Source organism: Ammospiza caudacuta, chromosome 9, assembly GCF_027887145.1.
Source record: "Ammospiza caudacuta isolate bAmmCau1 chromosome 9, bAmmCau1.pri, whole genome shotgun sequence".
Classification (NCBI taxonomy): Eukaryota; Metazoa; Chordata; class Aves; order Passeriformes; family Passerellidae; genus Ammospiza; species Ammospiza caudacuta.
Window position 1 is genome coordinate 29063728 of NC_080601.1, and position 23317 is coordinate 29087044.

Here is a 23317-nt window from a genome sequence, read left to right on the forward strand (position 1 = left end):
TGCCCCCCGACATGGGAATCTCAAACAGGAGTTTTCCCTCTCATCAGGCTGAGCAGGAAGAGGGGACCAGGCTCATCCCTTGGGAAAGTGGAGAGCCCCTTTCTTTCAAATCTTTCACAGACTTCTCTTTCAACACATCAAGCATCTACAATGTGCTCAGTATGCTGCTGTGAGAGCCTGATTTTTTCCCACTTTGGCAGGAGGAAGGGCTGCAGCTTTTCCCATCTCCCCTGCAGCTAGCATGCAAAAGCTTCGGCCTCTGCTGAAACTGGAATTCTCCTTCTGTCATCCTCTGTCTTCCTCAGGATGAAGAGAGCGAGAGGCAGCAGCCCTTTGCACCAAGCCTGCCTTGTTTCTCTGTTATATAACAATATGGGCTTTTAGACTTGTTTTTCTAGATATTGGCAGATGCGTCAAATATTGGCATAATCCAGTGGTTTACATGGAAAGCCGTCTGGCTCTGTCTGGAGGCTGCACAATGCTGCTATTTTCATTGAAAACAAGAGCCTGCAGCATTGTCAAAGCCACGTTGCAGCAGAGTCCAGGTAAACAAGGGGAAAAGGCACTCACATCATGGCCTGACCTGGGGAATTACAGCTGCCCGGGGCAGCTCCAGGACTTGATAAGAAAGATTAATGGCTTTGCAGTTGCTTTCTCTCTGAAATGGTCTTTTAGCTAAGTCTTCTGTGATGGTTTTCAAAGAATCACAAAGTCATTTCTGTTGGAAAAGACTTTCAAGACCATTGAGTTCAACCTTTGACCGATCACCATTTTGTCAGCTAGACCATAGCCCTCTGTGCAACATCTAGTTCAGTGAGCAGTGGCTCCATCTGCTCCCAGGGCTCTGGAGTTTTATTTCTGATGCACCCACCAGTCTGTCAGACCTGCAGTGTATGCCCTGCAGTTTAAGAACAAATCATGGTCCACTGGGACTGTTGGCAGCTGAGGTCAGGGACTGTGATTGGGCTAGATTTTAAAAGTAAAAAAATAAGGAAGGTATTGGATGCTGCAGAGGGGTAGCAGTTGGGGAAGTTGTTTAGTTGGGTCTCTCTGAAGGAAAGCATCGTGCTCACATGCCAGGACAGTTTGCAGGCTTGGTTGCTCCTTCCCATCCCAGTGTGGCTCAGCTTGGAGTGCGAAATAGGGGGAAATGCAGTGACAGCACAGAAGTATTAGCTTTGGTCAGACATGTTTGAAACCTGCCTTAGCTCAGGCAGCAGCACCTGCCCCTGCAGCGTGCTTGCAGCCTGAGCTGTGCTGTGTGCCGCTTATCAGCTCCCACCACACTCGTGTCCCAGGCAGGTGGCCCCTCCTGATGGGGGCTGTGCTGGCTCAGCCATCACCCCTGCTGCAGGCCACAGCCTTTGGCCAGCAGCCAGCAGAGCCAGGTGCAGGAGTGGCTTCTCTGAAAATGGTCTGCATGGGCCTGGGACAAGCAGTAACCTTCTTCACTCCACCATGGTCCTGGGGCACAATGGGAAGGTTTTCAAGTGTCTGAGGTTTTATTACATGGCTGGACCTTTGCCTGTAGCTTTCAGGTGCTTAACAGGGTTGATCTTGTTCAGTCTGCACACAACCCAGCTTTTGACGTGGCACGTCAGTGCCACCCTTGATCGCTGTCTCAGCAATCCAGCCAGTGCTTGCTCCTGCCTGAAGCTGATCTCTGGTTCCAGGAATTGCAGTTCCTGGTGCAGCACCTTCCCAGTTCCTGGTAAAACACAGTGCTGAGAATCAGCCCAAAGCTCAGGCTTGTAGATGTGTTATCCATTTCGCTCTGCATTCAAGAGTGGACTGTGATGTCTTTGTGACTGGTTGGATGTTGATTCCCCAAACTTTTTTTCCTGTTACACAAATAATTTCATTTTCACCATGGGCTGGGAGCTGCCTCCAGGCCTGTGGTACCTGCCTGGAGCAGATGCTGTGTAGCAGTCTGCTGTTAGGTGAAGCCCCAGATCTGGGCTCTGCTTGATCAGTGTTTTTAACTTGGGCTGATCTGTAGGTGAAGTGTGTGGCTGGAGCTGATGCTTGTGCTGTGAGGAGACACGTGCTGCTCCATGCTGCAGCTTAGTGGCTGTGCTCTGACAGCTCTGACTCAGTGACTTGCCTGTGTGGCCATTCAGGAAGTCTGTGCCATATCCAAAAATTGGTTTCAAACCCCAGAATGTCTTTGACCACAAGATCCTGCTCCTCTTCATTTCTGTGCAAAAAGTCAGTGCCCAATGTCCCAGCTGTAGTGCCACTGTGAACCAGCAATACTTTTTCATTGCTTACCCTTTCAGTCATCATGGGACATAGGGCAAACACTTGTAGTGGGAGCACACTCCTGACCAAGCTCTGTGTTGAAAACTGGCTTTCAGGTAAAAAAAAAAATCTCCCCATGTCAACCATATGAGTTTAATGACAGTGGGGTTTGCCCTAGAGCAACTTGAGAAGTAGGAGATGAGATTGATGTGATTACTGTTCTTTCAGTTTGATTTTTGGATTATTATTTCCCTTTCCCCACCCCTGTAGTTGTTAATGTTTAATGGAAAACATGCTTTCTTCAAGGCTCTTGCTGGTAATATGCAGCTCTGTGACTGTTATTGAAACAGAATGATGAACCCTTCGTAAAGAGATTTATGGTAGAAACTGTGAGGAGCTCACTTCTACAGCACGGCCAGTGAACACTCCCCTGTGCTGACAGTTCATCAGCTAAACCCCTGACCCTTCCACCCTTAATCATCCTTGCTTGTCACTGACATAATTGCCTGATTACAGACTCCTCTCCCCCACCCCTTTCAAACTGGGTGCAATAGTGCATTTGAAAAACAAATGGAAATGAACTGTCCATGCTCTTTTTTTCTTTCTTTTTTTTTTTCTTCCCCTGCATCGAGATGGATCAGGCTAAGATTCAGTTTCTTTGTGCATGAGCAGGGGCTGGGATAGGCTTTCAGGAGTCTTTTGCACTGGTGTTTCTTGCATGTGAATGGTAAAGCTGATGTCATTGTGTTATTGATTGGGATGACAACTTTGGACATAAATCATTAATGTCTGGGAAAGAGAGAGGGAGGGGAAAAAGGCAACACACACTCGATAGTTTTCCATAAATCTGCTGTTCATCCCTGCAGATGTGATCCAGAGGAGGAGACGGTGGGAACAGTTTTCCTCTGCAGCCTGAGGACGATGTGTGTTGTTACTGCTGCCTGAACCATTTACCCCTGAACATGTTGCCATGTTCTGCAGAAAATGGATCATATCACCAGCAGTGCTGTTGTGCTGGAGCCTGTCTTTGTAGCCAAGGTCAGAAGTCTGCCTGGGGGAAGGTCTTGGGTTCTCTCATTCCCACAGACCTTGCACCCCCAGCAGCATTTCAGACCTGGGCCCAGGAAGGAGTAAGAGTGCAGTTCTTGGGAACTACTGTCCCTCTCACTCCTTGAATTGCCAGGGATTTTTTCAGTGTTTTGAATTGACCATTTCTTCATTGATGATCTTAATTTCATGCAAGAAGAGGTGTTCAGGTCAGTTCATAGCAAATGTCCCTGAGCTGGCAATGAACAAGCACACAGGGGGTAGCAGTCATTCAAAACTGCTTTCACAAAAGTCCTCAGCAAAACAGACAGCAAATAGCTCAGAGAGAGAGGAAATCCATGAGATACTTGTACCATTTTCTTCTGTGCCTTTGCCCCTGCACAAAGTTCATGCAGATGGGTCAGATTATCAGTTCAGACAGCAAGAAAATAAACAGTGTCTGTCAGAGGTTAGCAATAATGAAAGTATTGGTGAGCAGCTGATGTTTGAAGCGTAAATAGTTCAGTGGCAGTCTGTGCTGGTACCTGAGGGGAATCTTGTCATGTGTGGAAATAGGGAAGCCTGAAAACTGCCTCATGGGGGGGCAGCAGTGAAAGCAGTGACATTCCCTTGCAGAAAGCATGGCTCTGACCCTCCTGTTCTCCCCTTGCAGCCGAGCTCACCTCCGCCTGTGTCTAGAACGCTTAAAAGTTCTGATACCGCTCGGACCAGACTGCACCCGGCACACCACGCTTGGGCTGCTCAACAAAGCCAAAGCACATATCAAGGTAAGAGCTGCCTTTCCCTGCTGCTTTCAGTGTGGGATCTTGGGAAGTGCAATGCAGACAAGCAAGGATGATTAAGGGTGGAAGGGTCAGGGGTTTAGCTGATGAACTGTCAGCACAGGGGAGTGTTCTCATCCTTGCTGCCTAGAGCTAACTCCGTTGAAGGAAACGTGACACTGTTAATAAATAAATAAATAAAAAGAGCAAGCAAGCCTTGCCCCCTTGATTAGCCATTTATCATTGCCACAAGCCACATTGTTGGAAGAGTCCATAATGAACTCCTTAAGTACAAAAATTATAGATTTGAAGAGCGAAGATCTTGTTCTGTATTGTTGACAGATGTATCTCTTTAAAGAAAAACATACCTACTGCTGAGTGACTGCCTTTTGATGGGAAATGCAGCTTTTTTTCTGATGTGCTACTGAGTTTCCACTGCTGAAGCATTAGCACAAACCACAAGAGTGCGAGACAGGTTTGGCTTGCTGGAGTTCCATGTGTGAACCTTCCAGCTAGCCTAGCTCTTCCAGCTCCACTTTTGGCAAAGAGAGATGTGAAAAGAAACTGCAGCATTGTCAGTATCTGGGAGAGGCTGAAATACTTCGTTGCAGGTCAGGATATAGAGAGGGAAGATTGGGTGATGAGGGAGGGAAAGTGCTGCCAAAGGGACAGAGTTAGCCTGAAATGACTCCTCCTTATGCAATGTTCTTGTCGTAGGAAACAAAGAACAGTGCCCTGGTAGATTTCCCAGCTGTGATCAAAGAAATCTGTAGTAGGTTATGTAAATCACTCACTGAATAGAAAACTGTTTCTGAGAAATCCTTCTAAACCATGCAGTAAGGAGCACAGAACTCCCGGGCCACGTTTTTATGTTGGAGCAGCTCGTAACAAACCCTGGAGTGGATTGGCATGGGGGTGTGAGGCCCCTCCGTGGGCACAGGCGGTAATGCAGGTGTCTGATCCCGGGTGGAATGACCCACACACAGACTGCTGCAGTTCACAGCGTGTCCCCTGGAGAGGCTCAGTCCTCAGAGACTCTTTGTACTAATGGGTATGATTTATCAGGAGCTGAGAGGTGGAAAGATGTGAGGAGAAGGCATTGTGCTTGGAGACTGTGAGGCAGCTTGGTTCAGGGCACTTGAACTTGAATCCTTCTGGGACTGGGAAGGTCTAAGCAAGGCAGGTGGCAGGGCAGTGGAGGTGGGAGGGAAGGAGAAAAGGATAAAAGCAATTACTGAGTTATCTTTGGTCATCTCAGAAACTTGAAGAGGCTGAGAGGAGAAGCCAACACCAGCTTGAGAACCTGGAACGAGAACAAAGATTCCTAAAGAGAAGACTGGAACAGCTACAGGGTCCTCAGGAGATAGAGCGAATACGAATGGACAGCATTGGATCTACCATTTCCTCGGATCACTCGGACTCGGAGCGAGGTGGGTGTTGCTGAACCAGCGTGGAATTGCCAGGACTCTGAAGTGAGAGAATGAGATTCATCCATTTCATATCTTTCAGCTTCCCCTTCCCATGGCCTTTGGTGTTTAGGTTGCTGATTCTGCTCACACACAGGCACATACACACACATGCCTATGGAGAGTTTAGTATTTTGCATGAGTTCCAAGTCTGGAAGAATTGTTGTTGCTGTCAACTTGATCTGATTTCCTTGGCATTGAAAGAGATGGTAAAGTTGAGATGCTCATTGTGATTTTTGTTCTGCTGAATCTCTTGGCAACAAAAAGAGGAAAATGCAAGATATCAATAAAACTGGAACCAATGTTTTGTACACCTACCCCCCAGCCCCCCTACCAAACTTCCCATTGAGCTCACCTCTTCAGTCAAAACTGGCTAGATATATCTGAATGGCTAACTGAATTAAGATAACTCCTTTTTAAAAATATCCCTGCAGTGGACAGAACATTAGGCACAATATATGGTTTGATATTTACTGGCAGACCAGAAGATGATGGATAGTTTGGGTATGAATCTGTAGTTTAAAACAAAAATCCTTTGCAAAATTCCTGAACAATATGGGAGCCAAGATACCTGGTTAATTAGATCTTTGCTTTTTAAGTCTTTCTTAAAAACAAGATGTCCGTTCCAAAATCCACTGAGCATGTGTGAGAGTAACCCAGATTCCCATGGTAATGCATTGTAATTGTGTGTGGTCCTGGCTTTGGCAATATAAAGTCAAGCAGCTAGCATGTTTAGGGTTGACTTCATGCTCCATTTTCTCTCTTGTGCTCAGTTTTATTTGTTTCTTCTTTTTTTCTAACACTGGGGTATTAGAGGTCCAAAGAAAGAGGTGGTGGGACAAGCTCAGTGTGTGGGGTGGCTCAAGTACGCTGACAGTGTGGCTGGTGTGTGGAGGAGTGAAATCCCTTTGCCAAATCCCTACAAAAACCTCCAAGCTGGTATTAGTCTTTTTATAACAATGACCACAGCCCATCCCATTCCAGGGAGAACCTACTTCAATTCCCTGTGTTGGGGGAGTCCCAGGAGCTCACTGGCATGAAGGGGGCAGTTGGGTGTGGAGTGCTAACCTGTGTGCATTTCTCTCATTTCCCTTTCTAGAAGAGATTGAAGTGGACGTTGAAAGCACAGAGTTCTCCCATGGAGAAGTGGACAATATCAGCACAACCAGCATCAGTGACATTGATGATCACAGCAGCTTGCAGAGTATTGGGAGTGATGAGGGTTACTCCAGCGCCAGTGTCAAGCTCTCGTTTGCTTCCTAGAACCAAGTGAGACAACAGTGCAGGGTGAATGATTTCACTGGGATGATCAAACTGGGTCCTAGATGCCAGTATCCTCTTTCAGAATTGACATATTGACAGCTAGGCCTGGAGAGACCTGTATATAAAGCTTTTTGGGTAAAGGAAGCCTCCCCAGAAACCCATATTTGTTCATTTGGTCATGTTACCAATCCCAATTTCTGCTGGCAAAAAGTTAGGCCAAATACTAGTCCCTTTGCAGTTAATGAAATCCGTTTGTTTCTGTGGGACCTGGATCTAGACATTAGTGATGAAACACTTTGTTTTGAATTTATTTGAAATTGTTTGAAAGAGGATACTAGAAACTCATCCCTCTCTTTCTGTCATGAGATCTGAGAAATGTCAAAATTTCTTACACCGTATTCAGATTGAACAACCTAATTTAGGCCCTTCTGAAGAGCTTTTTTGGTCCTGAAAGGACTGTATCCTACAGTTTACCACAATCTAATGCTGTCATAATGTACTAGGAAATCTAAGAAGGCTTACGTAGCCTAGGAATAACAGTGCCGATAATGATGAAGGTCTCATTCTGTGCCCAGAGGGAGAGGGGCAGCGATGTTCAGGGGAGAACACCATTCAACTCAGCTTTCTGTTGGACATCATTTGAACAGTGAGTACCTCAGAAGCGTGGCTAAAGCGAGAGGTACACACCTGTAACCTACCAGCACAGGGTGGGCTGTCAGGCCTGGGGCTGTGCCAGCGCCAGCGGGTCCCCGGTAGATGTGTGCCCCTCGCAGGCACACGGCCAGCTGAGGGCAGAACGAAACCAGCACTCGAGAGCTGACACACCAGACAGTCATGCCCAGATACTGAGCCACTATGACCTTTTTATTTGAAGTGATTTTTTGATAAACATTTGTAAATGTGTTGGGAGGGAAAACACCCCAAGTCTGATGCATCTTTTTAGAGCTTGTCCATATGAAACCTTAGATGTCTTTTATATGAATTTATGCCATGAAAAGATCTCTGTTTTGATGAAGCACTTGACCCAATGAAAAGATCCTTTTTTTGCCATGCACACAAAAATGAAGGTTGTGCTAAGCTGGAAGAGGCCAGGTTTGGTGGGGGTTTCTTCAGTTTTCTTTTTAGAATCATTCCCTTTGCCGACTTTTGAAGTTCCAGTCCAGTAGTTAACCTAGTTAAGCTCAGCACGTCTCTCATGTTAATGTAAAGTTTTGACTGCACGTCCTGTTCCCAAGGGCCTTGCCACCTTATCTGTGCAGGTGCTGTTAAGAGCTGTTATAGCGAATGTTTTCTAATTTTCTCCAAGACAAGCATTCTAACCTGCACTTTGAGGGCTTTGCTTTTTTTATTTTTGTCTTTTTAATGGCCAGGATTATTTTGTTTTCCAAGTTTTAAAAACCTTAATAGAGTCTTCACCTATGGCATTGTTTGAAACTTTGTATATCCTTAAGTAATTTAATTACCCCTCATTACTAAGAAAAAAAGAGGAAAAAATGCTTTATAAAATTCATAACTTATTGCTGATTTGAATGGGTTGTTAATTTCAGTCCTTTAGATTTTATTTTATTGTTTTAGATAGGGTTGGGTAAAAAGAGGTAAAATAAAGTAAAAAAAATAAAGACAACCATATTTAGCAGTGCAGTGGAATTGTGTTTAAATGTTAGCATATGGTCCCCATTAAAGTAGCACTTTAACGCCATTAAACATTTCTGTATCTGAAATGAGTTGTGTTCTTCCATCTTGGTCATTCCTGTCACTTCAGCCAGCTGCTGTTCTTCTTGTGCCCTTCGGTCCTGCGGTGACATCCTGAGCGAGTCTCATGTAGACTTGTGCACTGTGATAAGTTGCCTGTGTTTAAATACTCTGATGTTTCCCCCACTCTCCAAAATGTGTCATTCCCTGTAAGAGGCACAACACACATGCTTGAGTAGAGAAATAATCTTTCCATGGCTGTAATGAATGATTTCTCTCCAGTCTGGGTTTTTTGAAATTAATTTGCTTACTAAGTTTGCATCTGGTTGCAGTTGTTAAACGTGTTTTCACTTGTGTGCATGTAATCCAGTGTCTCAGCCAACTGTTCTTCTTTCTGGGAGGTTACCTGGCAGGAGCAGGAGTCTGCCACAGAGTGAATTAAGCTCTAGGTTGCAAATGCAGCCCAAGGGCTCTGAAAGAAGAAATGCTGCTTGAATTTGCTTTTGGGGTCTATATGATATCTGGATGACACAAGGCTTGAAACAGTCTGTAGAGTGGTGAAAGATAGGAAACTTCAGCTCTAGCAAGGTCTTATTTATTTATTCATTATTATTCTCCTTGGAAGTGTTGACAACGCAGTGCTGGTGCTGAGCAGTTGGATACCAGTTGGATTTATTTATTTATGAGCCATTTTCCGTAGCTGTCACAGCACCTCCTCTTTCCTGTTATTCCTGTTTGTGTGAAATGTCCACTTGGGAAAGGAATACAACAGCTGAGAAGCACTGAAGTTCAAGGGATGGAGAATGGCCCCACTCTCCTAGTTGGTATAAAACAGTGACGTGTCTATGGTTGGAATAAATGCATTTGAAATGTTTGTTTGTAATGCTCTGGGGTAGTTTGGTATCTCCTACCTTTTCTAGTGTTGTGGTCTCAAACAGGTCCTGATCTCAAGTGCAAGTAAATGGGGAAAATGTCACAGGATATGAACTTCCATCACCAGCCACCTGCCTGACTGCTCAGCCAGCAGCAGTGCTCCAGCAAGGGGGAGGTCAAGGAAGAAAACAAATCTAAAAACCTTTCTAATAGCTCCAAAGACCTGGGATTGGTTGCTCTGGTGCTGGTGGGTTCTTTGTAGCAGATACTAGCAGATTTCAGCTAGAGTTTTGATAATTTCTTATGTGATGAAACATTTCTCTGGCCTTTCAAAGTTGTCCTGCCCTGGTTTATTTCTGCTTTGTGGACTCTGCATTTTCTCACCTCACACAGCTGCCATCCTCCTCAAATCTCCCTTCACTGTTCTGGCCTCTTGCATTGCAGTGTTCAAGATAACCAATTTTTAGAGATGTTGCTATAATTTTACAAGACTGTGGTGACTTTTCCTGTGAAAGCAGAATTGGATACACTTTCCTGAGGCAGCCTTCCCATGCAGCAGGCAGACGTGCACACGCACGCACAGCTCCCTCCTAAGCTCATTCTGTCAAGTCCTCCCTCTGTAAATTAGATCCCCAGTGGGTCTCTTTGCTACAGACAAACCCATTAAAAAGATCATCCAGCATTTTCCTTCTTTTGACACGAATGTATTATGGAATGTCACCTCGTGTCTGCAGACAAGGTGGAGATGACTATCTGGCTGCATTTGTCACGGTTATCCTGTGGCGAGTTGTCACTTGAAGGTCATTTTAACGTCTGTTCCATTAGCAGCATGTCAGTGACGAAGGTGGTCTCACATCTGTCTGTCTCAAGAAATCTGTAGGTCAATAGAAAGGGGGTTAACTAGACAGACATCATTTTCTGGGGTTGGTGATTGTGTTTTCCTTTTGTCTGTTTGTTTGCTTGTTTGCTGCCGTCTGTTTGTGAGCTCCAGCCTCCTGCTTTTCTGCTTTGTTCTCTTGTACTCACTGTTCCCTGTTTGTTTCGTTGCCCTGTTGGAATGGGTGAAACATTTGGCTTCAGAGGAAGTGGGATCCATTGGGTGCCCTAACTGGAGATAGTTGTTCTCTTTCCTCCCCACCCAGGATCATAAGCTTTTCCTGTGGCATTTTTTCTGACACCAAACATGCATCATTGGAGGAAGAAATCAAGGTCGCTTCCTGCAAAAGAATGGTAAAAAACAGGGCTTCATTCTGAGGCTAGGGAGGTGATAACAATGAAAAGCTATATAAAAGCAGAATAAAGTCCTATTTTTTTTTTCCTGGAGCTTTCTCCCATGGACACATTGTCCAGTGAGTGAGAAATTCCGTGACTGGATAGTGACTGAAACGCCTCTGCATCAGCAGTGTGATCTCTGAATTGTCCTGTGGGACCCTCGGGGAAGAGGAGTGTGTCCTTCTGCCCCTCTGTTTCCCAGTTTGCATAGAATACCTAGAGAACACTGATGTGCTGTCACATCTTCTTGAAATGTGCCAACACATCTGAGTGACATTTGGGAGGATGAATGCAGGAGAGTGGTGTCTGTACAGACAAAGTGTTCCTTTTACTGAAAGATGGGTTAACTGGGAATAATGCACCAGCACTGGCCTCTGCTTCTCTGCTCATTTCTTCCTGCCGAGAGGGCTGATCGTGTCGTTGTTAGGCAGAGGCAGGAGCAGGGAGTCTGTGGGTACTGGTGTTGTGGCTGTGGTGCTAAATACCTTTTATGGAGGGGTTCTGTTTGTGGAGTTGTCTCACAACATGCATGTGTTGAGATCCCTTCAAAAGTGTCAAGGATCAGGGATTGCTGAGCAGCCTCTGGGAAGGGTGGAAGTGTGCTCTGAGGTGTGGGCTCATACAGAGCTGAACAGTTCAGTCACGTGGTGCTGCTGGCCTGGCTGATGCAGGCCAAAGTGTGAAATGTAATTTATTTGGGGAAAGATCTTCAACATTAGCCATGCTGTAAAAGCTGTGGGTAGCAATTTATTTTTATCACACTGGGAAAAATCAGCGCCTTGGTTTGTAGTACCCCAGTGAGGCCTGGAGCAAGTGGTGGGGTGAGCTGGGTAGTTTGGCCTTTAGCAAGTCATCCAACATCTTGGCTTGCAGACTGCTGTGCTGCAGACATGTGATGAAGCTTTATTTTAATACAGCAAGGATACAGCTTCAGCAAGGATTAATTTTGATCTTGAGGGATGTTGCAGCAAAGCAGAATAAGCCATGAAGGAATTTAAAGTATTTTATGGTGGTTTTAATATTGTGGTTTCTAGTTAAAATGTGCACAGGCCTAGGCCATAACTTGGGCTATCAGTGCTCTTGTTAATGCTCCATTCAGCTAAGGTTAGGAAATTCTTTCCATTTAATCCCCTTTCAAAAATATGTCTCAATTAATTGTTTTGGATCTCCTCCTGGAAGGCTTGATGGGGAAATACAAAAACTCTTTCCTATCCCAGAGTGCTGGATAACTGTACGAAATAGTATCCATCACCCCAGGAAATCCCAGTTTCAGCAGGTCAGTCAGACAGGTAAAGTGTAAAATGCAGCTCACTCATATTCCTCAATGATAAAGGCTCTTTGGGAAGTAACAGCACCTTTCAGTCTAAGTGAGAGCAAATCTTTTTCAATCAGCACCCACTGTGAGAAGGCTTTGCACTTCTGTGCAGACCAAGGAGTCGTTGTGAGGTGAGTTCAGTGTAGAAAGGGAATTGCTTTGCAGAAGGAAGCAATGCAAGTGCTTTTATGTAGCAGAGCCTTTAGCTCAAGACCAGAGCTGGCTTGGGTGGGTGGCACCATCATCCCCATGCAAATGTCCCTCCTTATTTTACTGTCTAAGTGAAAGTTCTTAGAGCCCAGATGAAGATTGAACAAATCACAATGCAAAGAGCAGCACCAGCTCCCAGGCAGCAATCCTTCTCTTGGGCCTGACCCAGGAATGTTTTCAGCAACCTCACTCTTCACAGAACTGTTGCAAAGAGAGTGTTCCCAAGACCCTGCCACAGCTGCTGCAGGTGAGCAGAACTTCAAGGGGAAGCAGAGAAGTTTGCTGTAGATTTTGCCTTCTAAAGATCTCCACTCTTGAATTGCAGTCCTCTCAGGTAAAGTCCCTTTTTGTATTTACAAACCTGTGAGACCGAGCAGCTGCATAAATAAGTGACACAGCACTCACTGGCTTTAGGGAAGGCAAAGGAGAAATGGATTGCCATGACCATGAGAATTTCAATTTGCTACTGCTGAGACTTCTAAATACTTAAACTGACTGGGGCAATCTCCTAGATCTGAGTCAGGTTTATGCTGGTTTAATTTCCACAATGGGTTTCAGTTTGCACAGGACTGAGGCTGTGCTCGAGAAGAGGAAACATGCAGCCCATACTGGTCATTTTGCACAGTACCCTTATCTGACAGGCACAAATCTCTTGACAAATATCTCTTCCATCTCCATTATCTTCCCCCCCATGAATAATTCCACTTCAACAAATATATCCAGCAGATTTTAAACACTTTATTTAATAAAAGTTAAACATACAAAACTGAAATTAACACACTTTGTATTCATAAAAATCACCATCTCCCATTACAGGGAGAACCTTTTTCTATGTATGGATTCTAAACTACTGCTTGTAGAGTTTAGCTTGAGTTGTGACTCAGGTAACTGATGGACATTTCCACCAATCAGTGCATCAACAATTGCTGACGTGACCTGATCTAGTTAACAAATTACAAAATGAGCTACATTAACATAATATACAGGGAAATAATGGTCAGGGTTAATGGACAAGACACACGTTTTATTTAATGGGGTAAATAGCTGATGTACTCTTGTCCATTAACTCAGCCCTAGATTTTACAAAAATAATATCTACATTGTATACAGGGCTACCCATTAACTTCTTGAAACACATTACGGGTCCAGAGGTGGCGTCGCTACCGTAAGTGCGAGACAAGGAACAGAGGAAAGCAAATCACAGAGAGTACAAAAATGCAAGAGCTTTTACACGTGGGTTCCTGAAGAAAACTGAAGGGGCTCAGCAGCACTGTAATACAGCTGAAGGTACAATGGACACTAGGGCCAGTCAGTTCTGTAAGGACAGAAACTCCCAGCTAACCTTTACTCACAGCTAACTAAGTGGGATCCAGGCATTCACATCTGCTGTGCTGTGGTTCTCCGTGTCTGAATGGGGGCCCAGGCTGTCACTGCTGTGACTGCCCCAACACACCTACAAGATCCACAAGGGAGGACAGGACAGCTCCTTTCCACAGCACCAGCTCTGACCCCTGGGGATGGGTGGGGACTCTTTAAGTACAGTTCCTTGTCCTATGGTTTTCTGGTTACATTTCAGTAACTTCCTATTATAATTTGATGAGTATTTATAAAACAAACAAAGAAAGAAAAACAATGAACAAGAAACAGCATCTCCTCTGCTGAAATTCAAGTGCAAGAAATTTGGACTGGAATTAAGTCAAATTTATTGTTTCTAGAATGTAAGTGATCATTAGTAATAAAGATCCTATCAGCCCTGTTCTGCCCTCATTTACAGCTGTACAAACTGATCCACAGTGGATTTGTAAGGGAGTTATTTAAACTTCCTTAGCAATTCCATGTGACATGTCAGCTCTCTCCCAGAGCTGCAGCAGCTCTGTAATGTTGAGCATGTCACAGACAGCACCGTGACTACAGAAACCAGGGAGGCTCTTAAGGTGCCATTTTTATACCACCACTTTTTTTGAAGGAAAAAAAAAAACCTTCACTACTGGTATGAATGAAAGATTCAAAGCTGAAGACAAATACTGCTTTGAAAGTAACAGGCAACAGCAGTTCATGAATTCATTAATGTTTACCTGCTACAGAAAGTTTAATGGTTGATGGTTGGGGGTGTTCAAATCAAGAGCTGGAGATTTAAGGCTCAAATCAGCTGAAGCCAAAGTGATGGTGACAAAATGGACTACTCACTATGTGCCAACAAATAATTTACTTTTAGAAAAATATAATGATAAAAAGGTAAGTGTAAAGCCCTGCAGAGATGAAGTTCCACCTTTTCCACCTGTTACTGAGGCATCAGATGCCTGACATTATATTTAGAGGTATCTTGATACTGTGTCATAGGTTTGTCTGCAATTCCACATGTTCCAACGCCAACCTTGCCAGTTACGCTCTCAGGGGAAGCAAAAATACTCCTTTTCACCTGCAAATAAAACAGAAAGCACCATGTCTGAATAATCACCAGCTGGATTTTACAAAAACAAACAAACAAAACAATCATTACCACCTGAGGTGCTTCAGCATTCCCAACTTTTGCCCTACAGATGGGGACACTTTTTAACAGCCAGCCCAGCTGTGACGAGTTGTCACTGAGTGAAGCAATGGGCTGGGAACTTCTGGCACCTCAGTACTGGATGTGATTGTGGTACTGAGGATCTCAGGTCAGGCCAAGAAGGAATAAAATCACCTCTCATAAGGGCATCTCTAATAATTGCTCAAAAGGAAGAGTAAAGTTTTACCACTATGTCTGGCAGCTCTTGGGCAAGCCATGACAGAAATGGAGTAAGACTTAATGTCCTTGCTACCTTTTTTGCCCCACACTTGCTGTTCCAGGGCACGTCCTCAGCACTGTGCCTCCTGGGTCATAAGCACAGCAAGAAGCCAGACTTGGAGGTTCAGAGGGGCCCTCAGGTTCTTGGTTCCAACAAACACCAGCTGGCACCTGATGCAAGCCTCGTTCTCCCAGCCAAGTGAAAGCTCACCCTCTTAGGAGCAGCACTCCTCCAAAACAATCCAGTAAAAGAACAGGCATTTGAAGTGCACAAAATACAAAAATGCACACTTCAGAATCCCAAAGACAGCCAAATACCCATGATGCATCCCTTTAAAAACCACCTCCTTTCTCCCAAGTCATTGCACAGAAGTCTATGCCCTGCTGCTACTCACATACTGACAAAAGTAAACAAACCTGGCCTTTTTTGTTTTTAGAATAGGCTCTGTTGTTAAACTGTTGCCACTTGACTTTCTGGTCCTCTCGTTCCTGTTCAAGTTCTTTAATTCTCTGAGCTTTTTTCAAAGCTTTCTTCTTTTTATACTCTCGTTGCTGGGCTATCATCTCTTTTCTGGAGAAAAGGAAAAACAACAAAAACAAACCCCACATTTCATGTTTGTGCCTCTTCCTGTTACAAACTACAATCTGACTGTAAAACAGACATGCACATTAATCTTCCAGAAGTGTACAGAATTTACAGAAATAAAGCTTGTAAATATTAATCATTTCTAGGAGGTAAAAAAAAATCCCAAAAACCTAAAATTCCAAACCTAATCTTTCCATTAATAAGCATCACCTTACTTATTGATGCATTTGGCATCAAAACAAGCACCAAGCACACCTGAGGAGCCCATGCCAAACACAGCAACCCATGGGACTGGGTGCAGTTCATTTCTGGGGGAAATGGGACCTGTCAGCACTTCCACATTTCAGGAACATCTTGGGTTTGGAAAGTGTGAATAACCCATTGGAGTGAAAAGCCCCAACTTTTCTGGAGGTCTGCAGGACTCTGCCACCAATCAATGGACAGGGATGGAAGGAAAAGGACAGAGATTACTTCAGTGAAGACAAGGAAGTTGAAGGAGTCAATCTATGCCACCACAAATGCAGCATCCTCAGAACAGCCTTTTAGGGAAGGGATCACTGGCTATAACAAACTCTGAAGAACTGTACCTTTTGTTTTTTCCAAAGTAAAAACTCAAAAAGTTTTCAGCCCTTACAAATACCTTCCTGTGTTAGACATGGCAGGATACTAAGTAAATGTAAATTTAAAACAAAAACAAACCAGAAAAACACATATTTCATTAACCAGTTTTTATAGCTGAGGGAGGAAAAAGAAAAAACAACCAACCCAAAACCAACCCACAACTCAGCATTCAGAGTTCCATCTGTGTATTACTCACTTGGACATGGGTTTGTTGCCACTGTCCTCTTTTGCTTTCCTTCCCTCTTCCACAGGCTTGAGGTTGAACAGAGGTGTGACTTCAGCATTGCCATATCCAGCAAATGTCACTGCAGCTGTTCCATTCTCCTCATCTATTTCTTCAATCTCAGCTTCGTAACACCTGTAAAGATATCATGGCTGTAAGCATGTGAGTAAAGCTTTAATACTCAGCCCTTCAACATCTACATCAGCCAGCTAATGCCACTAAGTGAAAAATATGCAGATCCCAGCCTTCATTTTCAGGGATCCCAGCCTTCATTTCAGGAGTAATACACAAATCAAGAGAATATTGTCTTAAGGTCCAAGGGACACAGGTACAAAGACTGGAATCTGCTGCATTTGACCTTTAGCTTCAACAAGCAATGCCCTCACAGCTATCACAACTAATGATTCATGCTGGGGCCAATCTAATCAGCTATCCTGATTTGGTTTTAGTTCTGGCAGGTCATGGGATAGAAAAAAAAAAAGCTGCATTCACAGAATTCATTGAGGAGTTTTAGAAAATGTCAGCTCAGAAGTGCAAAGTTTTCATTCCATTTTTCTCCGTAAGACAAAGAACTAAGAAAAACTGAAGCTTTCAAAACATTCCCTCTTCAACACTTTAAAGCTTAAAAGCTTTCATGTTGATTTAAAACAGAATTTTGAAATTTTCACAGTGACCTGACCATTTAATATTTAAGTGTATGAAACACTACGGTGTTTCATACACGTAAATATGGGAAAAATTTTTAAAAAATTAAAAAAAAAAAGTGACATTTCCAAAAATATTTAAAATAACAGTGTCTAACTTAAGGGCAAAAGGATATATCTAGAGCAAACAGAGGAAAAAAATGAAATGTTTCATAGACAGTATTCCAATTAACATTTACTAATTAATTTCTTGTGTGTTTTCAGTGGGCCAACGCCTTGAGCTGCATTAGGTGCAAACACACAAAAACCCAAAATTCTGGCTAGCTCTTTATGAAACACTGCTCTTAAGAAATGCTGCAACAGGATTTTCTAAAAAAAGCAGAACAATAAAGTCCAATAAGATGCACTTCCATGAACACTCTGACACTCTTCCCCAAGCTCTGATCCCGTAACCAAGGGATCAGACCAAAAACAATGATCCAGTGGGGACCTAAGACTAAGATTCAATTTTTAAGTTCTAACACAAAAACATTTTACTCATTAATAAACAGAAGAACTGTTCACTTTTAGACTAGTTTTCTACTTAAGACATCTAGAGCTATACCAAAATCTTTACATGGCTATTACATTGTTAAGAGAAGCAGGTTCATCCAATAACAGAGCCTCTCTCTAAGTGGTAACAATTGCAATATTGGTCCTGCAATAGCAGTTTTTTTAAAGCTGCAACAGTTACACATTTGCAGTATGAAAAGCAATTTCTAAATGTTTATTTTGAAGTTTATGGAGTCAGAATGATTTGCTTGGGTTCCCAGAACTACACAGGATAATATATTATACCAAACCCAAAAAGTTGATTAATTCCAAAGTTACATTACATAGTTATTTTATAGCCAAACCCAGCATTTTTAATTAAAAATCGAAAATTAATTTCCAATTAGAGGCGCAAACTGAGATACAGCAAGAATTTTTCTTCATAGTAATCAGTGACACACATATATGAATGCAATGACAAATCAAGAATTACACATCACAAAAGCTTTACAAAAGACTGTCCTAACTGACCAATTATTTCCATCTACCATTTATTACACCAGCAAGTGGTAATTTACAAAAGCTACCCTACTTTTATAAGGTTAGTGAAAAAAAGGGCCCCCATCTCTTTGTTACCTAAAATACCGACCTTTAATAAACAGTCCAAGAACACTTAATACCACATTTATTTCGCAATTTCTTTTTGCTTTTAGTCACCCATGTCAATTCAAACTGAATGAAAGTCTCTTACCATTGAACTATTTCATGTAACTGTTAGAGAAGCTTTCTACACTTACTGTCCATCCTCACTCCATATGGCCATACACCTGTCCCCAACCTTCCAGGAGTGACTGGGCAGGGCGGACGCGGAGCTGTCGGAACTCGCGAGGGTTTCCGAAGGTTGTGTTGAAAGGAGATCTTTGGTTAACTCTATGACTTCCTATAAAAGACAAAAAGCCCACAAAGAATAATTTCTCAAATTCTTCTAACCAAGCATATTTTTACCCCAAGCTTACTGGTTTTGGTTTGATTTTTTTAAGTTACTATATTATATTCATTGCTGACGTATGAATTACACTCACTGTGGTTTTTTAATAATTTAATTAAATTTAATTGCTATTGTAGATAAAAATATGTATGGTCCTTACTGTACTGCTGTAAAGCTGCCCATGCCCTCCTCCAAGTTTCAAAATGTAGCCTATTATTTTTTATAACATTTCTCTCATTGGCTGAACTGCAGCATGCAGAGTCAGGGTGGCAGAGCACCCTCCAAGCTGTGCAGCCCTCTCACTTTGCTAGAAGGCATCCAGGTGCACACTACAGAACTGCCTTCCTTAGGTCATTCTGATAGAAGTGTTTGTTTTTTTCCTAAGCTCCCTGACTTTGAGATTTCAGGTCAGGCCTTCCCCTTGCTAATTCAAGATGACAATTTCCCAGTTCCTTTACACATTATTCATTTGCAAGCAGGAGGTTGCAAAACCCTCTACAATTTCCTGTAAAAGTTACATCAAAAACTAAGCAATCAAGACCTCTCTTGGATTTCACCAGGGTTAAAAGTTAAAGGAGACAGCATCTAAAGGGCCATATGAACTTTATATATAATGCAGAGAAACTTTGCTGGCCCTAAAGAAGAAAAATTCTTCAATTCTTTGAGTACCTCAGCATAAACCAGTCACTCTGGCTAAAAAACAGTAAACATCTAAGTCAGGGGAGGGTTACAGAAAGTGTTCAAAGCCTGAACTTCCCTCCCCATTTCACACCTTACTTCAGCTATGAGCATACAAAGACTCAGGTAAATGTAGTAAAGGAGCTGTTCATCATCCCTTAGGAACCTAAAGGTTTGTAAGCACTTCCCAAGTAAGTTTATGATGTATTCACTTGCAAGCACTTTTATCTGACAAACTATACAACTAACATCAAAGGCCTAACAGTTTGTTTCTGTTGCAGCATGTTGATGTCTGAATTTCCAACAGCTACTAAGTTTTGCTCTCTTCTTTGGAGGAGCTGCTGGCTAATAAGTACTCCAGTGAGCACAATCAGTAGCAACTGTGAGCACAGGAACACACAATTACTTCTACTACTTAGCTGACCATTTTCCTAAAGCATAACAGATTAACATTATCAAGTTACCTAATTTGAGAACATACAGCATTAACCTAATTTTCCCTCCCAGGTGCAAAATCCTAAACTATTCCTTAACATACAGGTAGCTGTATTCTGCAAATCCAGGAGGCATCATGGCTTAAGTATCTCTTCTCAGCAGGTCAAGTACATCACATCAGGCACAAGGCACTCCTGAAAACAAGTGTTTCAGGTATTGCAACTACCAGTAACACCAAACTGTTAACTAATTCTTGCCTCAGAGATGGCTTAGTCTAGAACTTGGATGTGAATAGTTTCAGACAAGACTACCAAGAATTCTCTGAATTTAATAAAGCCCCTTACACACAAGGCTATTAAAATTACCAAACTTTTGGTAAAAATCTTCATCTGATCTCCCCCTACCGTAGTGCTTGGCTCACAAGACAGAGACATTAATTTTATTGCAAGCCATGAGACAGCTCCCAAGTCTTTAAGAGAAGAGATCATTCCAAGAAAATTTCTGAGCAGGACTTGGACTACCACAGCAGCTCAGTGCAGCCAAACAGGTTGAACAGCATGGCTTGGTGCCACATGCCCGTGATAAGGAGGTGTGACTCACAGGGAACACTACTTAGTTTGCCAAGATTTTTGCTGACCAACTGGTCTTCACAAAGCCAGACAGAGCCCTACACTCCAGAGCACAACACCCACAGAGCTCATCTCCAATTACACAAGATGACAGCTGCCATCAAGCCTAGAAAAGGTAACTTTGGTTTTGGGTGCACAGACACTGTCCTAGAAATGTTTTGGTGAACCAAAAAGCAAAAGGCTAAGTACTTCTAACAATTTCTTCTAATAATTTAATCTTGAATAATCTAAGCATACAAAATGCATCAGTATTTATAATAGGAAAAAGATGTTTCAGTAACATAGTAACCATCTTTTTGAACAGACAAAAAGCTGTTTAGTTGGGACACTGATGCATCAAACCCACTCTTACAGCTGTTGGCTTAGTTGGCATATATCAAGTCTGCAAAACATTATGTCATTTTCAAGGTGGAACATACGGATAGCAAACCTTTTGGGGACGAAAGTGTAAAGATCTTCCCCATTCTGTGCAGAAAGCTTTTATTAAAAAGTTTGCAAGTTGTCCTTTCACATCAATGATCTCTGCATATCAAAGCCGAGGTCGTGTTGGTATCGGAAATATCATCCCATATGGGTTTTGCTGTGCATTTTAAAAATATAAAAATATACACATGCTTTTAACAGTGTACAACAGAGCACATTCAGATGATCTATAAAGTGCCTTGTGGGCACAAAGCCTTTGCAGTTTAAAAGGAATTCTAAAGATCACTGTTTGGAGGCACTACTTGTGTTTTGGTTTTGAAGCCCCAATTTATTTCTGCTATTTCCACACAGAGCAGTGGTCACTGAACCTTGCACTGGGTAGTTTTATATATTTTTACACCTGATGGCTAAAGCAATCCACAACAGAAATGAAGCAGCATCTTGCACTCTCATGACAGATTTTAACAGCACTGCTGGGATTTGCTATATGCCAATGCTTATATGCTTATATGAACAAGAATCTAAAAGACCACTCATATATTTAAAATTAGGCTGGTGGCCTTCCTGTCACTAAACCACATTCCAAGGACCAGAAACTGGTTTTAGCTGTTAGGAACACACTATGCTCTTGTGACAAATGAAAAACACAACTCCTTTCCTTTCTTATATAGAAACACAATCAAGACTCAGATCACAAGGAATACAGAACTACACCCCAAAGCTTTAAACACTGCAAATGCATTTAATGAGTAAGCAGGTTCTGGATCAAGTTATTTGAGATCTCAGTAAGAACATCATGGTAAGCTAAACCAAGAGGCTTCAGCACTAGTAAAAACAACAAAAAAATAATGACTTTGAGAAATGCTTCAGGGAAAAAAATTTAAACCCAGTACACAGTAAAGACAGCACTGGAATATCTTTCACCTCTCTGGCTAAAGTTTATAGAAAATGAATTCGCTGTATAAATTAGTACATCTTTTTTAATAATAAAAAAAAAATTAAAATAGGCCATACTTTGGGTTTTTCCAAACTAAGCCTACCATGACTATATCAAGCTATGTGGAATGAAACTAATCAGCCCACCAAGTGTCTGTTTTTGTTGCAGGACAAGTATTTAGGCAAGTTAAACACTTGTAAAAGACCCTGATGTTTCACCTACCCTCAAGTTCTCACCTGTAAGTCTTTCTTCAGTTTCAGTAAATCCTCATTGTCTGCATTACCAGATAAGGCAGCCTCGACTTGCTGGAGCTGAGCTTTGTAGCTGGCCAACTGCTTAGCAAGGTCTTCTGACATCTACAAGGAACACACACACATACCAAAACCCCACATCAAAACAACGGCTTTGCTGCTTGTGTGGTCCAAGTGAGGTGAAATAACAACAACAAAAAAAGCTGTTACTAACGTGTTACAAACACAGCTCATTAAGTTTCAATGATGAGTATTTGTTCAGTAATTTGACTAGAGATCCCCGCTCATTTAATTTTTGTGCAGTCCCGGCTGCTCTCAAGAGAATTGCGAGGAACAGAGGGCACAAACACGTGTCCGTGCACGGGGCACAGGCACGGCTCACACACAGCGTGAGAGCAGCGGGGCCTCCGGCAAACCTCGCACCTCCCCGGCCCCTTAGAAAACGAACGCACGTCCCAACAAACCCCGCGCACGGCGGTGCGTGCCCTGCGGGTGCCGCACACAGCGAGCCTCACACCGAAATCCCCCGCGGGCCCCGAGCACAGGGCCCTGCCGGGGCTCGGAGCGGCGCGGGAGAACAGACGGGCCTGGGCCTACCCTGGCGCGGGCCCTGCCCAGGCCCAGGCCGGGCCCGGCCCAGGCCCCGGGCCGCTCAGAGCGGGCAGGGGCGCATCGCGCGGGGCCGGCAGGGCCCATCCGGCGCTCTCACCTCGGCGGTGCGGGGTGCGGGCCGTGCCCGGGCCGGGAGCTCCGCTCGGGGTCCCGTCAGGCCGCGGCCGCTGCGCTCCGGCTCCTTCCGCCGCCGCAGCCGGCCTGGGGGGGGCAGGGGCGGGGCCTCGGCCGGCGCGCGCCGGAGCTCGCGAGAGCGGTCACGTGTGCCACGGGCCCGCGAGCGCGTCACGCGGCCGGCGCGTCACGTGGCAGGACGCCCCGCCCACAGCCCCGTGAGGGGGCGGGGCCGAGGCTGAGGGGGCGGCTGGGAGCCGGGGGTGGGCGGTGCCGGGAATTTAAAATTCCTCCTTCAGCGCGGTGTGCGGCTCGGCTCCGGGAACCACGGCAAATTTGTGTTCTGTGGGGTTCGGCTGCGGGAACCGCAGCAGATTTGTGCTACAGCAGCACACGGTTCCAGGGACCGTGGCAGGTTTGTACTGTCCGTGCACACGTTGCTGCACAGGACCAGAGTCCCTGACCCTGCCTGGACCCAGGGGCTTTGCTCCCTCACATCTTTGTTCCTGACAATAGCAAGTGTAGCAACACCCTCTGGCTGCTTACGTGGTTATCAGAACCGCGCAAAACTTACTGCCAGGCAGCTTAGGAGAGAGTAAGTTTTTCAATAATCGTCCTGCTGAGGAGAAAAGCTCAGTGGCTTCTTCAAGCCCGTCACAGGGAAAAAATATATATTTTTGGTGGAAAGCCAGTGATTAATTTGGCTGTGAGCCAGGCAAATTAAGCAGATGCCCAAAA

The 23317-nt window shown here is 43.9% G+C and overlaps 2 protein-coding genes across 3 annotated transcripts in view; one reads left to right on the forward strand and one right to left on the reverse strand.

Moving 5' to 3' along the window:
* The window catches only part of MXI1 (MAX interactor 1, dimerization protein), a 54865-nt gene extending 46366 nt beyond the window's left edge, over positions 1–8499 (forward strand). For both annotated transcript variants that reach the window (XM_058810907.1, XM_058810908.1), the window contains exons 4-6: positions 3941–4055; positions 5308–5479; positions 6615–8499. In XM_058810907.1, the coding sequence (XP_058666890.1) occupies positions 3941–4055; positions 5308–5479; positions 6615–6778 (451 nt within the window). In that variant the 3' untranslated portion in view covers positions 6779–8499. The remainder of the gene's footprint in view (positions 1–3940; positions 4056–5307; positions 5480–6614) is intronic.
* Positions 8500–12858: 4359 nt separating this feature from the next.
* On the reverse strand, positions 12859–22683 carry SMNDC1 (survival motor neuron domain containing 1). The gene is made up of 6 exons (XM_058810250.1): positions 22563–22683; positions 21839–21958; positions 18310–18452; positions 16311–16472; positions 15325–15478; positions 12859–14559 (listed from the first exon to the last, which is right to left on the reverse strand). The coding sequence occupies exons 2-6, from the start codon at positions 21956–21958 to the stop codon at positions 14422–14424; spliced, it is 717 nt and encodes a 238-aa protein (XP_058666233.1). The 5' UTR covers positions 22563–22683; the 3' UTR covers positions 12859–14421.
* Between the last annotated feature and the right edge of the window lie 634 nt (positions 22684–23317).

Excerpts from the sequence above, each read along its gene's own strand:
- SMNDC1 (XM_058810250.1), bottom strand. The coding sequence starts at position 21,958 with ATGTCAGAAGACCTTGCTAAGCAGTTGGCCAGCTACAAAGCTCAGCTC. Across the intron at positions 16,473-18,309 it reads ATATGGAGTGAGGATGGACA|GTGTTACGAAGCTGAGATTG; the intron begins GTAAGTGTAGAA and ends ATATCTTTACAG. Across the intron at positions 15,479-16,310 it reads GGCAACAAACCCATGTCCAA|AAAAGAGATGATAGCCCAGC; the intron begins GTGAGTAATACA and ends CCTTTTCTCCAG.